General features: G+C 41.9%; 1 protein-coding gene across 5 annotated transcripts in view; it reads left to right on the forward strand.

Annotated features, from left to right (window-relative positions):
• Nucleotides 1-16,616, forward strand: part of apbb2b (amyloid beta (A4) precursor protein-binding, family B, member 2b) — a 71,800-nt gene that overhangs the window by 21,877 nt on the left and 33,307 nt on the right. For 3 of the 5 annotated variants that reach the window (XM_052084311.1, XM_052084315.1, XM_052084313.1), the window contains exons 1-2: nt 957-1,083; nt 16,186-16,289. In XM_052084311.1, coding sequence (XP_051940271.1) covers nt 16,251-16,289 — 39 coding nt within the window. In that variant the 5' untranslated portion in view covers nt 957-1,083; nt 16,186-16,250. Of the gene's footprint in view, nt 1-956; nt 1,084-16,185; nt 16,290-16,616 lie in introns of those variants that run through there. The other 2 variants (XM_052084312.1, XM_052084314.1) reach the window with 1 other exon arrangement.

Genomic DNA, 16,616 nt, shown 5'->3' on the forward strand with positions numbered 1-16,616 from the left:
GGAGGTTTTCATGACTGGGCCTTCCTTGGACCCCGAAAGGACAAATACAAATCCGAAAATGGATAGGAGGAGATTAGGTAGGAATTGGCATTTTGAAAAAAAAAATCAATATCTCATAAATATACAGAAATATAATATTTTTATTCACTTTGGAATTAATTAACTTTTAAACAATGTTCTAATTAACTGGTTGGACCTGTAGTAAAACTTACATTGGTATGTTTTGTACATAAGTGTTTTATTATTTCCTAAATGGATTCATTTGACAATTTCCTTGTGGTGTCAGGCCAAACTGAATTAATGGCATTGCAGTACATGCTAGTAACAATTTCTACTGCTGAATATTAGACTGCAGTTTCTGAGCTGCAAAGCTACACTCAATAAATGTTTTTTAGGATAATAATATGCGTTCAGAATTTACCATTCATATTTATACTCATGTAAAATGGGAGTCAGCATACATCTGCCAAGTGCCTCTGTTTAACCCCTCAGTCAAAGTTCAGTTGGTCGAGTAGGCTGTTCCTGGCATGTTTTTGCTTTCTGATAGCTATTTCAAATATATTCCTTGTTGTCTTCCAGTTCCAGTTTAAGATTAACAACCCCAAAGGAGAATCCTGCCACCACTGAGCTTCCCCGAAGGTTTGCTGTTCTGTTCGTGAAGAGCGCTGTTGTTTTCACCAAACATACCTTTTGTGATGAAGGTAAAAAAGTTCGACCTTGCTTTTATTGGATTGTACCACATTTTCTCACATATGTTTGGGAGATTTCGTTTGGATGGCTTAAACCTTTGAGCACACACATTGTGTACAATAATGGTGGAACAAGTTTAGAAATTATTTGCTATGGTTTTTTTTTCGCAAAAAAACTGCCATTTGAACAGGAGTGTGGAGACTTTTCATATCCACTGTATGGCAATTAAAACATGGGGAGGAGTCTTTGCTATTTTTGCTTCCGGAGCAGAGTCCCCCGATTCCCTCTAACGGGAAAGAGCGAAGGAAAAGAGCAATAGGCGGAGAGGAACCAGAGGGGAGGAGAGCCCAGGGCGGAACGGGAGAGCAGCGAGTCGGACGTAAACGTTGAGAGGTGAGTGACGAATTGGTGCTTTAACCGCGGCAGACTGGTGTCGTTCTCTTCTTTTTGGATACAGTTTGTTCCGAAATACATAGAGGCGAGGGGGAGTGGGATCGTCGACTGAGCACCAATTTTGTTTTGCCTCCGAAAGGCCCGCCGTGGTGCGGTCGGACCGGTCTCGGCCGAGAGTCGGGAAGCTGGAGCCTCAGATGGGGCGTTTACGGACCCGGATCGTGATTTATTCTCATTGCCAACCGTGTTTTAGTTTTTCTGCTTTCGAACAAGCGATGAATACACCTGAACTCTTCCGTTGTATGCACGCAACGGGCGCTTAAATGACCATTAACTTGTTGTATTTGCGAGGTGCACGTTAAGCTTTTATTTGACATCATAATCAACGAGCGGGTGATGCTAGCTATGAGTTGAACTTTACAGTTTACGCGGATCAAATCCCCCCGTAGATCCTGGATGCTTGTCATGTTCATATTATGTTTGCTCAATCATTCACTCTATGAAGACAAAAATAAACGAAGCTATGTGGCTTAATCCTTTCCAAGCATGTGGCATTAGTTTTTAATTGTTGTATTGCCTGTTTTAACACTCATCATGATCTAAATTAGAAATAGGAATATATATTGGCGTTAGACGGAACCTTCAATGTCACAGTTGGTAAATGTCATTTTTTTCCCAAATCGAGACGACTTGTCAAACCACATGTGTGGGTGTTAGTATTATTATTATTATTATTATTTTTACAAATAATTAACATATCTAAATTGTTGAAAATAGGTTCTGCCTTTGTCAATGAGCTGTTAATGATTGAACACACGTTTTGGGTGGGTCTCCTGCATCATTGTGGATGTCCAAGTATTCCGCTCAATGCTCGAGATATACCGGTAATATAAATGCATGGGATGGTGGCAGCACGATGATTGTCTGGGCAGCACACCCACCTCACATTACAGAGGTTTGGGTTTGAATCTGGCCTCCAGCTTACCTTTGTGGAGTTTGGATGTTCTTGTTTCTCCGTACTACAGTTTCCAAACACGTTCCCAAAACATGCATGCTGGTTAATTGAAGACTCTATATTATCCATAGGTTTGAATATATTATCCATAGGTTTGAATTCAAGTGTGGATGATGTTTTGTCTGGTGTACCCTGACTCTCACCCAAAGTCAGCTGGAATGGGCTCCAGCACACATCTAGTGGTTGTCATCCAGAGAGTGTGCAGCGTCTGTCTTGTCCCACGTACGACTCTTGTGTCAGTGCAAACAAGGTCTTTGTGAAACAGACATACAAAGTAGGACATTCTTTTGACTTTGCTCACATTGTTATGTTCAGTCCTCAGGCGCTTGTATTGCTGCGTTGTGCTGGCTGGACTGGACTGGACATTGCCAGCAATAATTGTTCCCAGCCTATCTCTGGCATCTTGGCCCTTGAAAGAATACATATTATGCTTCTTTTACTTGTCCAAACATGGAGTCACTTACTTCCCATTCACACACACACACACACACACGCACGCACCCGCACACACACAGCCAATAGTTTCCCGAGTTCCTATGTGTTGTCTTCACATTTCCAAAAAGGAAATACTGGGAGTGCAAGGATGAGATCACCACCTGGTTGTGTTATAGGAAAAGCTCTCCACAGTGCTATACTGTATATGCTCCACGGGCCAGAGGGATTGTCATTCTAGTTGTCATAATGTAATAGGGCCAGTAAAAAAACGTAGAAATACTGACTGTACTGCATTATGATTACCGGTACACAAATTCTGTGGAATGATAAATACCGAACATGTTCTTTTACTATATCCTCCATTGTCAAAAGGTGGAACAAAAATGTTTATGTGTTCCATTTAATAATTAATGTGGCACTCCCTCTTTTAAATTGGGCTCACACATTTGACCATTCCCTTTTTCTCTTGAGGTCCATGGGGAGGTCCATCTCTAGAGCTTGAGAATCTTTTGATTTCACTTCCAAGTTTAGGTATTTTAATACATGTCTATGTCATATCATTTATGTCGGGGGACGCTGTACCACCATAAATGTCAGGAGGACATTGTTTTACTGTTATCATCAGGCATGTTGTGTTTATGTGTGTGGCCTTTTTTCTCCTGATGTCCATGGGCAGGGACACGCTGTACCACCATAATTGATGAGAGGATATTGTTTTTGCTGTTATCATCATGTTTTGTGATTGAGATGCTTAAACACCCCCAACACAAGAAATCCTGCTGTGTGTTGTCACTATTCTTAAACACAACTCAGTCGGATACCACCTGTTACAAGAGGATAAGGACGATCACATTGTTGACAATCACAAAAATTGCCAAAGGGCCAATCTTGCTTTATTTTTTGGGGTGGGGTGGTGCGCTGAAGTTTTTCCTTTCCGTTCTCTCCTGGTGACATGAGTCTTGTGGTCTTATTTTACATCCAGCACTCATGTCTACATTTTGATTGAAAACGCACATGTCTTCCTTCAGCATATCCGATTGTTTACTGTGTAGTAAACCAGTCAGTTTTAAGGCTGAGCTGAGGCAAGGATTGGATTGGAGGAATCAAGTTAATGTGTCACTGTTGATGAACTGGTGCACTGTCATCCTTGCAGAACCGCCCGAGCCCACCTCCTCCATCCTTGCCCATTTTGGCTCGCTACAGACCTGCCTGCATAATGTGTGTGTGTGTGTGTGTGTGTCCCCAAATATACCATTACGAAATGCTTTGTGTTTATATCCAATCCTTCTCCCATGTCTTCCTTTTCTTTTAATATGATCATGAAATACACACGCACACACACTGGCTCTGTAACATTTCTGCATCAAGAGTGGCTGTCTTTGCGGCAAAAGAGAGCAGAGCCGTAGGTATTTACAGGCCACCATTTGGAACAAACGCATCTCACAGCTCTTTTCTGTCGTCTGATAAAAGTGCATGTGTTTCGTAATAACTAACAGTTTTGTGACAGACCTATATGGTACAACACTGCACACAAAAATGGTAAAACGTAATGATAAACGTACGCTACAGTAGTTTAAAAAATAAATAGCATGGATGCACGCTAGTGTATGCTTTTAAAAAGGTAGCGGGCACAAAACTGAGTTCACAACAGTGTACCGTACTCATGTTACTTCCTCGTTCAATCCTTACCCACAAATCAATCAGAGCCCTCATATTCTGTATCCAAAATGAACAGCTGGGTAAGTTTTCCATCAAACAAGCCGGTTTCCCTCGCCTCATTGTAAGAGTCAGTCTCATTGGCGTGCGGCTCCTCAGAAATGATGCCGAAAGCGAGAACTACAGGGCAAGCAGACACACTAGCCCAATCATCCACTATGCATTCCCAAATTGTGGCATAACTCATCTCGCACTGCCTTCCAGTCTTAGTAATGCTGTGTTCACCATCGCTTCCATGCGGCTCACAACTTCACTTTTGGAACACTTTTGGAAACTTTTCTTTCGGCTTTAAAACCAATGTGATTTCTCTGCATTACATGGGCAATCGAGCACAACAGTTAAATTCGACTTCTCGCACCGTGTTGTCGCTACCGTCCTGAACCCCTTCTTCTCGACATTGTGGTTCGCCAGGATGTCGAAATTGAGCGGCACCTCATTCATGTTGGTGATGTGGTTGTGCTGGTTGCTTTTGCCGTATTTCATACTACAAAGTTTGCTTGTCCCTCATAACTTGCCGTAACCCAAGCGGGTAAGTTAGGAGTGTCGGTAATGGAAACCAAGTGAGGCAAGCAGAATAAAGGATTAAAATCTCCAAGAAAGCATCTTTATTTTTATGTAACGCAGAACATTACACGTTTTACTGCAGTAGGAGTGCAAGATGGCCAGGTATTCTTTGGATGTTGCTGTGCCATGGTCGTCTTTGCCCAGATGAATAGATGTTTCATAAAACAAAACCACCATGGATTAGTTGATCTTGAATTCTCTCATCGCTGCTCGATTCCCATGGTCCTCCGATTAACTGATAGCTTGCACTTTAAACTGTGCTTCGTAAGCGTGTCTTTTCGTAGGTGCCATTTTTGGGATGTTGTTTTGTACTATTTACTGCTACTGGGGGCGTGCCTTGAGCATCCTTTTTTTATGGCCACCTTCCCCACTTCAATGTCCGCATGCTGTCCTCAGATCGGTCCGCCTTTGCTCAATATAAGCAACATGTCGGCACAACATCAATCGGTCAAGTGGACCCTCATCGAAGTCACACAACAACATTCACAGATTTTGAAACTCGGTGCGTACACAAGGCGATTAGGCGCCCGTCCATTTTGGAGATCATTTCCAACTTTCTGTGCGTCTTATGATTGTGAAAATACAGTATTTTAAATGTGTGCATTTGTGTGTATGTGGTTAAGCTTGTGCACCACAGCTAATGAGAAAGCAGTGTGTGCATATGTGTGTGTGTGTGTGTGTGTGTGTGTGTGTGTGAGAGAGAAGTCGGATAAAGAACAGAGATCTGTTATCGCTTCCCCACTTCCTTTGCAAAACAATACGGCTTTCCGCCCTCGACCAAACAAATGTGTAGATGTGTAGCATGTGCACATGAGTGTGTGTGAAGACACCGACCAGACTGGACAGATATTTGATGAATTCAAGAAAGCGGAGAGTCGAATCTTTGCAAGCTGTCAGCCTGGCAAAATGACCACATTGCAGTTTGTTGGTGCAGTGTGTTTCATTGACTCTCAATAGGCTTATTGTGTTAGCCACTGTTAGCCTGGTCGCAATGTACCGTATGTGTGTCTGCATTGTTTTTGCAGGGGGCAGACAGCCGTGTGGTGTGTTTGAACTGTGGAGGAGCACAGAGGCCCCCCTTCATCCTGCAGGGTGGGACACTAAATGACAGGGCGGCGGGGTGGGGGGGTGATTTTCTACTTCCATCCAGCTAATAGTCTTGTCCGTTCTGTTAGTTTTCATCCACTATCTAATAGGTGCATTTTGCCAATCAGTTGCCTTCCTGTTGTTGAGTTTTTCTTGTGGGCGGTTCCTATTTCAGAAGGTGTCATTAAATCATGTTTAATAACTGGTCATCTTCTTATTCTTTTTAATTAATACAGACTCAAAATTAGACATTTGAATATGTTGTCATTTCACATATAATCACGCCCATAATAGTGGGGCATCAACTCAATTGTTGTCTTTTTGGCTCTAAATATCACCACAGTTGATTGGAAAATAAAATTATTTAATATTAAATATAATTATGCTTTAACTGCAGACTTTCAGTTTTAATTTGAGGGTAATCTCTTGCAAATTAAGTGAAGGACATAGGATTTACATAAATTTTTATCTATGCCTCAAAAGATGACAGGTGTTCCTGTTTGTCCGCATTTTGTTAGAGACGGTTGTCATGCATTGACAAAATAGTGTAGCTAAACACAGTGCTCAGCCACTCCTCTACAAGTCACTTAATATCAGCTTCCTGGCTGGCTTATTTATTTTTAAGAATACTGTATAGAACTGTTGATTTGGCCAAATCTAACCTTTTTGCATGTGATTAAACGTATTGATAAATATTGTTGGGTTTGTTTTGGTTTTTCAGAGAATGGTGGCCAGGGAACAGATGAGCAGCCAATTATCCGATCACCTTTGTTCCCTTTAAAGGTTTGAGGCACATCTACAAATTGGTGTACATCCTAAACTATTCACCCTCAAATTAAAGCTGAACTTCTGCAGTTAAATCACGTGTGGTTGGTTTCAATTCAAATGCGGTGTGGTGGTGTTTAGGGTAAGTCAGTGCTTAATTTAGAGCAAAAAAAAAAAAGATGAGGATTTTTTTCCAATATCTCAATATTTATGAACCTGAACGTATTGTAGAACCTCAAAAAAACTGTCCTTAGCATACAATATCAATGTTATGACTTAATCTCAGTAAACCTCAAAGTTTCCTTTGGTGTGCTCTGCTTTTTCTCAGGCTTTTTTTGTGTGCACAATATGACCAGACAGTGATAGAAAGGAGTAAAAGTTTGATAGATAACTAAATAATGATAGCGTAGTGACGAACGTGTATCTATCCTGGCTCTTCATTAAAGTACGGGTGATTAGTCGACATTCATAATTGTGGGGCTATGATTGTAAAAACAATAACTTCGGTCTTAAGGGCACTTAGCACATGAACGTTGATGTTATTTATTTATTTATTTTGTTAATCATTATATTTAATGGTCATAATTATCAACTATTGAAACAGGGCTCTGGTTGTGTGTGTGTGTTTTTTATATTATACTCTCCCTCACTCCCCATAATTTTTTCTTCAACGTTTTTCTTTTTGAGTTTGTTCTCTCTAATTACCGGTAGTTTTTTTCTACGTTTTTCTTTGTGAGCTTGCTCTCGAATCATTCGACCACATGAACGCTGTAAAGTAATGAAAGAATGTGTAAAGGCCTCAAGTTTGTCTGTAAATTGGCACTCTGCTGCGTGCTGTTAGGTTTCTTCAACAAAGAGCACCTCCTCCTGCCTCCTGGCTGCGATCTCCAGGAACATTTAAGCTGACTGGCAAATGTTCAGCTATTAATGGGCACCTTTAATGCGTACAGAATCAGCAGGACTTTGGAACTAGACCTTGCCAAATGATTTTCAGTACCCTGATAATTAGAAAGCCAGCAGGAGGCTATTTACTGTATAGATTAGTACATGCCATGTTGGCCTACTTGGCATCTTATGTTGCTGTGTTGATTTTGTTTTGATTGCATTGACTCGTGGGATCAATAGACTGGCAAAATTCCCAAGTCGATTTGATCATTTGGACCACTCACTGCCATCTAGTAGCATTAACTGTAGCCGTTTGTTTTGAATGTGTTATCACATAAACACATTTTTAAAAAAAACTCCATTAAAAAAAAACCTCCACTTACGGACCTTTGTTCAAAAGTTGGTATTTTCATCCTCAAAAATGAAATCAGAAAGGAGAAATCAATACATCTGTTATTCCTTTAAGTTTTAATTGTTTGGATGGCTTAACATTGACAGTTGAACTCATTTTTTTTACAGTAGCCTGACAGTTAACAATTAAGAATGGTTAATAGACTTCGGATGTAGACAGTTTAACTATTAATTATTTTTTATTTCCATTATTTATTATGGGATAAATAGTTTCGAATTATACATTGTCACAAAGAAGGCCAAAAAATCTTGGTGACAGCACATTCTGGTTGGATGAACGAACTCTTGGAGACAGAGAAATCCTGATTTGGGTTTCTCACCGCATTCATTTGTTGAGTTGTCATATCCTGTGGTGGCGCAAACATGAAGACTAGCTCTGCCAAGGAGACGGTGTCATCAGTAAGTTTGTTAGGTAGACTGATGACTCAAAATGTAATCACGCCATTGCTGTGAAACTTTATCAAGAAAGAGTCTTAAACGTGGGCAGCCCGGTAGTCCAGTGGTTAGCACGTCGGCTTCACAGTGCAGAGGTACCGGGTTCGATTCCAGCTCCGGCCTCCCTGTGTGGAGTTTGCATGTTCTCCCCGGGCCTGCGTGGGTTTTCTCCGGGTGCTCCGGTTTCCTCCCACATTCCAAAAATATGCATGGCAGGCTGATTGAACACTCTAAGTTGTCCCTAGGTGTGAGTGTGAGTGCGAATGGTTGTTCGTCTCTGTGTGCCCTGCGATTGGCTGGCAACCGATTCAGGGTGTCCCCCGCCTACTGCCCGGAGACAGCTGGGATAGGCTCCAGCACCCCCCGCGACCCTAGTGAGGATCAAGCGGTTAGGAAGATGAATGAATGAATGAATGAGTCTTAAACATTTCGGTGCACTTCCAGATAAAGGTGCATTCTTGTTTTGTCCCTTTTCCCTTTGATGTTCTTATAAATAACTCAAAAAGCAGAAAATGAGTATCTGTGACCATAGAAACTGGTCATGATCTAGGTAGAGTCTGTTCCGATATTCTCTTATTTCTTCATAAACTCTCATTTTTCACATGTATTTGTGTTAAAGACATCTTAGCGAATCTGTAGAATCAACATACAGCAATTGGATCTTCACTTTCCACTGGCAGGGCATCGTAGATGGAAAAGGAGTCTTGAGGAATGCTTTACTTCGCAGTGATAGGAGAAAAAGAAGACACTGGTGGAAAAATTGGGAGAAAAAAAATAAGAGCTGCGGGACTGTATGACTGAAAGCACTGGAGAGGGGGGGCATTGCAGTCTGTGTCTGTGGCTCCTCTGGCAAACGACGGGACATTCCTTTTCTGATGAGTCACCCTCGCTCTCCGATCCACTTTCTTCCCTCTTCACGTCTCATTTTTACTGAGGTATCCATTTTGATCGGCTCTCGTATCAGGACCTCATTTGCCTTCTATTCCCCTGTTGCGTCCATGCTACAGCTGATCACACAAAACGGCATTGCGGTAACAATAAAGCATTGCGACATTTCACACTATCTGGTGAAATGTTGAAGCAAGGCAACATTGGGGATGCATAAATAAACGTGCACACGCAGAGCGTTTCAGCTGTGTGTTGTTCAGATCCAGACTTCCTTCTCTCCTCGGACATCCTGTCACATTTCAACTATATATAGGAGATGACTATTCTTTGCCCTGCTTCCTCTCTCGCATGCACTTTTATTCATGTGTGTGTTGGGTGAATTAACCATTACAATTTCTTTTTAGTGGATTGTTATAAAAAAAATCTTCACTCCCCCACCCCAGAATTAAACCAGAATAAATCATTTCAAAACTTTATCCACCATTAATGTGACATGCACGACTCAATAAAAGGAAAAATGACTTTTTTTGAGGGAGATGACATGTGAGATCTTAAATTCTGCCACGTTTGTTTGGGCAAGATCATGGTGTGTGATCATTTCAAGTTTGCACATTGGGTAGAGCCTCTGCTCATTGTCTTGCATCGCGTTGTTTTTTATTTCAACAGGAACTCTGAGAAAATATATGAAAAACGCAGTTGAGTTGCCTTATCTGTAAAAAAAAAAACCCAAAACATTGGCAGTTGCAGTTGGATACTGCCACCTGTTGGTCTGGAGACTTACTCACACCTCCTCGTTCATGTTCTTTTTACTTACTCCGTGCTTCCGAAATTAGGGGAACGGTTTTGGGAAAGATGAGTTTGTCATTTCATGCAATTACCAAGACAAAGATGACTTCTGAGAAGCTGCGCCTCCTGATCTCCGTCTACTAGAGAAAATGCTGTGATCTTAAACATCCACCTAGGAGTGTAGGTGTCATAATGTGTGATAGTCAGGTATTTGGATTTTTCAGGCTTCTAATTTCCCATCTGTTTTGAATGCTGAGTTTCACAAATGGTCCAACTTTAAAGTGTCTGGGGTTGAGACATCCTTTATAACAGAATTTTTACCTTTCTGTCAATGTGTTTGTGGCGTACTTTTTCCCCAGCTTCCTTGACTTCCCCCCGTCCTCTGGAAAGTGAGGTTGAATAAAGTGTGGAGGAGGCCTGTAAAGGGTGTTGGGGGAGAGTGTGTATGAGAACTAAGCGAGGGGTTAGAATACTGTATCGCTAACCCCTTCTCACTTGCTCCCAAAGTTCTAAAATGCAGGACATGGCTTGCGTTTCATAAATGTCTCCTACATGATCACGTGCTTGAAAGTCTGGGAATGTGTATTCTTTTAAGCCAGGCCATTTTTGATTGAAGGACTTATCAGGGTCTCCCTCAAAGTAGCTCAACAATTTCCTGTGTCACAGTCTGGGGAAGTGGTGAGACTACAATACAATCCACAATGACATATCGTCATGCATTGATATGCTCTTGCACTGCAGGCTCAGAGTTGAATGCTCACAACTGGTCAGCTTTACCACTAATTTCCCGGCCTATATGTATGTTAAACAATTATTTTCATGCCACTGGGTCATCACCCTCCAAAAAAAGCATGCCTAAGATTCTTTGGCACGCCCTGAAAATTCCTGCTTTTCTTTTTCTTTGTGGTCATTTTCTCTACAGCCTTCCCGCCCACAGAGAAACCGCACCAGTGGAAGTGTAATGTATATTGTGCGCACACACACAAAATGGTACATTCAGGCAAACAAAGTTCTTGAGTGTTGCTTTGAAGGTTGATTATACAAGTTATTTTTGTGTTTCCTTCACACTCGAGTCACCACAATGTGTAGCCAAGGCTGCATTCTGAACTTGTGTGTGTGTGTGTGTGTGTGTGTGTGCGTGTGTGTGTTCACGTGTGGTGGTGGTGGTGCAGTTACACAAAATGACTTGTTTAGACTTCAGTCCGAATCATAGTGCAAATTAAAGTCTGTAAAAGAGGATGGAATCTACAGGTGTTCAGTGTCAAATATGGCATGTAGAGTCGACAGTAATATTAACACACACAGGGGCTGTCATCGCATTTGTGCGGAAAACATCTCCACCAAAGTGTACATTCTTCTCTTTTCACCTCTTCTGGATTCTGTTTGTTTCATATATCACAGAAAGAAATAATGGCAGCAAGATTGTGTTCATCTTGGCTTTCTTTCCCCGTTTTGGAGAGGATGTGGCATCCATCTAAATGGAGAGGACTCGGCCTTCGCTTCAGCCAATAAATACAAAGCCGAGAGTGATCTGGGAAGGTTGCCTGCTGTTGTGTAACTGCCTTTACACGTTAACATCCTAACTCAAAAAACACCCCGCTGCATTTTTTGGGGGGGGAAGCTGCATGCTTTGCCTGCACACAGAAATTTGTCAGTTTGGACGTTTATGTCCTGGCTTGCTTCCTGCTCAGTTTTGCTTTCTTGTCCATCTCTTTGGTAGCAGATGGGCTTTGTCACGAGTTGCGTGTTGGGGGGGGGGGGGGGGGGGGGGCTGGCAGCAGCAGCGAGACTGTAAATTAGGGCTGTAGAGAGAAATGGGTGGTTTTATGGGAGTTTACAGACCTTCACTTTTAATGAGAAAGGAAAGCAATTCTGTTGTGGACAAAGGGTTTGAGTTTATAGCCTGTTGGGATCAGCGGGAGAACTGGAATGACGAGAAACCTTGAGAGGGAAGGGCAGGAAGTAAAGAAGGAAGGAAAGAAGGAAGGATGGTTGAGAGGCCGATCAAACTGCTGGCAGCAATCTACAAGCTCTTTAGATCTAAAAGCTCACTTCACTGTGTGGTAAACGTCAGTGGCTATCCTCTGCACACATGTAAAATGAAAATGGGGGGCTGGGTTGATCATGTTGCAGCTGTTGCCTTTATTCATGCGTGAGCCGGACCCCCCAACTGAGTTGCGACATTTGCACACGCACAAACAACAGCAGACACTTGCAGGCCTGGCGGATGGGTCACGAGTCAGTCTTTGCTTTGACACAATCTGGATCTGATTACCACTCCTCCCCCATGTGGCTGCCTGAGCTTTGCCTGCATATTTAACCATGTGCGTGCGCTTACGCGTCACCCTCATATTTGAAACGCTTGTTTGTGTTTGAGTGCCAGCGGTTGGACGCCCATAGTGGGGCCCTGTAATTACACCAAGACCCCCTTTATCCACAGCACGGCCTACTAAAAAGCGGACTCAAAGTTACAGTTTGAGAGCGTAAATGCTGATTTGCTGATGCACCACTGTCACTCCACCCGGTTGTGGAAGCGTCTTTTTGGATTTTTCATTTTGGTCGGTTTTTAAAAGCTGCAGACATGATGTGGAAAATCTAGAGGAATCTGTTAGTGTTTAGTCGGTTTCACTTCACATTTCAGCACTCTGGATTTGGACTTTCACCACTAAGTGCAAACGTTCAGCCTTAAATTTAAAGTGTTGAACTTGCGCGTCTTTTATACATAGCAGCTAAGACTCCAATTAGTCACATAAAGCACATAGCAGTTTAAATATCTGCATGGTACATGGAACTACAGCTATTGAATGTAAAATGGCTCGCTGACGATATTGCCATGCGTCCTGAATCAGTCCATCACTATTAGCATGGAACATGTCATGCTGACGAAAGATTTGGTGAAGTATTTCATTGCTCTTTGAAGACACTTGAAGCACCTCATTGACCTCATGAACCAGAAAGTTTATAAAAATGAGTGATAGCTTAAGTTGTTCATGTTTACTGTTCACAAGGTCGTCAATTGAGGAGACCAGCAAACCAAAGGCACTGAATGTGGTTCTCTGCATGTTAGCCAACGAGGACGCAAACTCGCGGTGTAGATTCACAAGGCTAACACAAACGCACAAGCTAGGCAGACACGGTAAGGATGTTAACAGGATTTACGTTCAAAACTATGAATATGAAACTGAGCAGTGTCGTGGCTCGTGTAAAAAAATATATCCATTCAAGGTCAGGTGAGGATTGATCTTAAATTGGGGATCTCAGCATGTATTGAAATGTTTGTTGTCATCTATTTGGGTCCAAGTGTGGGCAGCGCTCACCACATCCAGCTGATGGAGCTGTGGTGAAAAAAAGCCTGCTGTGTGTGGCGCTCGCCTTGCTATGTGCGTATTACTGGAACTTACAGGAATGCACTGGGGCACTATTGGCCTGCACTGTCATTTTTCAATCAAGCACAAGCTTAGAACTGCTAAACCTTAACAGAGATCTGCACTTGATCAGTGCCTTCGTAGTTTTTCTTCTGAAACTAAAATATTCCTTCAGCTTTGGTGTTCTGGCAGATGAATGTTTATAAAAGTCTGCCAAGTGTGCACTGTTTTGATTCCCTCCTTTTAGGTTCTCGCTACAGGAAGCACATCACTGCCGCCGGTCATGTTTATTTGTATAAAGGGCTGGAGTCTCACATCGGAGCCGTAACCTTGGGTTAGGAGCAATTTATGCTTGGAAATGTTTAATGCTTATTGTTGTGCAGACTTCCCCTATAAAACATTCTGTACTTGTATGTTCTCACACACTTATGGTATGCAGACCTGTTGTAGCAGGATCCGAAAGACCACATGTGCCTTGTAATTTAAGTCCCAGAATACAATTTTGGTTTGAATGCCAATATTTCAATGATGTTTCCCTTGGTCACGAACACTCATTGGCTTGCGCTACAGCTGTGCACTCTCCGGAGCTCCAACTTGGAGCAGTGATGGATCTCATCAAATCCATGAAGATCAGATGTACCGAATGAGTTGACCATGAGTGAACATACTTTGAGTTCACTGTATAAACGGCTTTGGACTTTGCTACTTGACGGTAGATTGTTAAAAATATCTTGAGGTAGCAGCGAAGCATTTTAGTTATATTTTTCACATGTGAAGGCTGAAAAAAACGATTTTCCTTATCTGTTTGTATACGTAGAAATTTTGACCATGTGCTTTTCTCACCCACACTTCAATTGATGATCGAATACCATTGACAAAGAGACCAGTACCATAGGAAGCACGGTCCAGTTGTTTGTGTGCAAAATATTACATAACCCTTGAAATTCGTCATTCAATCTTTTGTAACTCCTATTTTAATGGCCACATCTGGGTAATTTGAAACTTTGTGGCTGGGAAATGGTTTCTGCCTGTGGCTTCATGTGAAAAACAAAGCGAAAGTTTATTCCATGACACTCTGTTATACTGGAATGACATGCAGCCAAATGCATTCTTCCTGCATATGCTCAGTGGGTGTCACAGTGAATGAAAATATAGTTTTGGAACTAGGCTATAAAAACAAAATAAAACTGTTACAAACATGCAATGACATTCTTGAGTTTCTGCTCCACTGCTGTTGCATGTTTCTTTATCCAATAAGAGACTACAATCATACAATCCTCGCTTACATGTCATTACTCAACACGTTACACTGCAACATGTTACCCGGCCCGTCGCCTAAAAGTGTTGTTGTCTGTTCTTGCTTACTTTTAAGTATCTCCATACTGGTGACAAGGCTCCTACCCGGAAAATGGATGTCAGGCTGGTCATGTGGTATCAGTGTTTGGTATCGGAGCATTTATATGAGAAACACGTCATATACAGTATTGCCAATGGCGATTATGAATCTAGTAGATATTTTTCATGGTGTGGGGACACCTCCGGCACTATGTGGCCTAGTTTCACCTATCACGAAGCGCTTATGTAGTTTGAATCTTGGCTCTCTCCCTGTAATGTGGAGTTTTCTTGTTCTCCTCGTGCGCTTATGGGTTTTCCCTAGGAGCTCTGGCTTCCTCCCACGTTTTAAAAGGACGCATGGTTGGTTATTTGAAGAGTTGAGACTGCCTTTAGATGTGAATGTGAGGCAAGTTGTGCCCCGACAGTGCGACTGACTCCTAGTGCCCATCGCTGACATCATGTCGGGGCTTCTTTGTACGGCAAACTAGAGACTACATCAACAGCACAGCTACTGGTTGCAACAAAGTAGTGCAGTCCGGTTTTTTGGGTTTTTTTTTTTCAGTTTATCCAAGAGGCATTTAATCATCACTCCACACAATCGACTGGATTCTTATTGTGCAGTTAATGGGTAATGCCTCTCTCTCCCTAGTTTCTGCTTTTGAGCAAACAGAGCTTTTTTCCCTCATCCTTAGGTTGGTTGATGATGAAGAAAGAATTGAATTCTGTTTTTACGCAACAGAGGTTTTAAAAAAATATCGGCAAGAAAAAAATATGTCTTAGCACTGTCTGAGTCTTCATGCTGAAAACCTGCATTTATTTTTTTGGGTTGGACTAAATTTAATACAGTCATTAGTTGGCAAAATATGTAAGATGTAACGAAGCATGATACAAGTAAACATTTGTAAAATTTGTGCTTCCTGTGATACCACATAATTTTTAGATGGGTCAAATTTATTTATTTTTAGCTTCCATTACTTTTTATATCAACACTAGCTTCTTATGTGGAGATTTTTACAGTCCATTCAAATAGTACGTTGGTGTTGTTAGAAATGCGGGTTAAGTGTCGTCTGCACTATGCTGTGTTGATTGTTAGGAAGCATTGCACTGGTGGTGGGAGGGGCTGAGTTCACAATCCTCCCGTGACATCAAGTTTATGATAGTTCCAGTCAGTGAAGGCTCTGCAGCAAAGAAAGACACACTGAGCTTTATACATAAACGAGCCTTGTTTTTCCTTCACACAGCCACACGCAAACACACACATATTAATGTTTGATCGCGGCTGTGAATAATTAATGCATCTTTATTTGTCCCTCCGGTGTCCTGCAGTCCTCTCTGTGTCTCCTTTTTCAGTCACCTCCCTCCTTCCTCTTTCTCGCTTGCTCATAAATCCCGTTTTTATGTTTGTCCCTCCCTCAGGACGCCACTGCCTCGCATCGGTCATCGTGATTGGATGAAGAGAGAAACGCTGACTACCGGCATGGATGTGCTCCATCTATATTTTGCATAATGCTCGGCCACTGGTAAGTACAGTAAATGTTGGAATGTTTTGAATATACGGTTGAAGCATTTACTTGGGAACTATCAGTTACTGAAAAAAAACAAAACACTTCAAGTATACGTCAACAGACAATGGGGAGACATTGGGCCCCTTCCTCCAGCCAGCAGCCTCTTGAAGAAGCAAATAGAGCAGACATGGGGACTCAAATGACTGCATGATGTTTATTTCATGACTCGTGCTGATTAGATGTGAACAAGATTTGTTGATGTTAAACCTATACAGTCCTTTGGACAGGTTTTAGGCCATTATCCAACTTTTCTTTCTTATTTTTTTTTCTTTCACAGCAGTC

This window comes from Hippocampus zosterae, chromosome 13 (assembly GCF_025434085.1).
Source record: "Hippocampus zosterae strain Florida chromosome 13, ASM2543408v3, whole genome shotgun sequence".
Taxonomy (NCBI): Eukaryota; Metazoa; Chordata; class Actinopteri; order Syngnathiformes; family Syngnathidae; genus Hippocampus; species Hippocampus zosterae.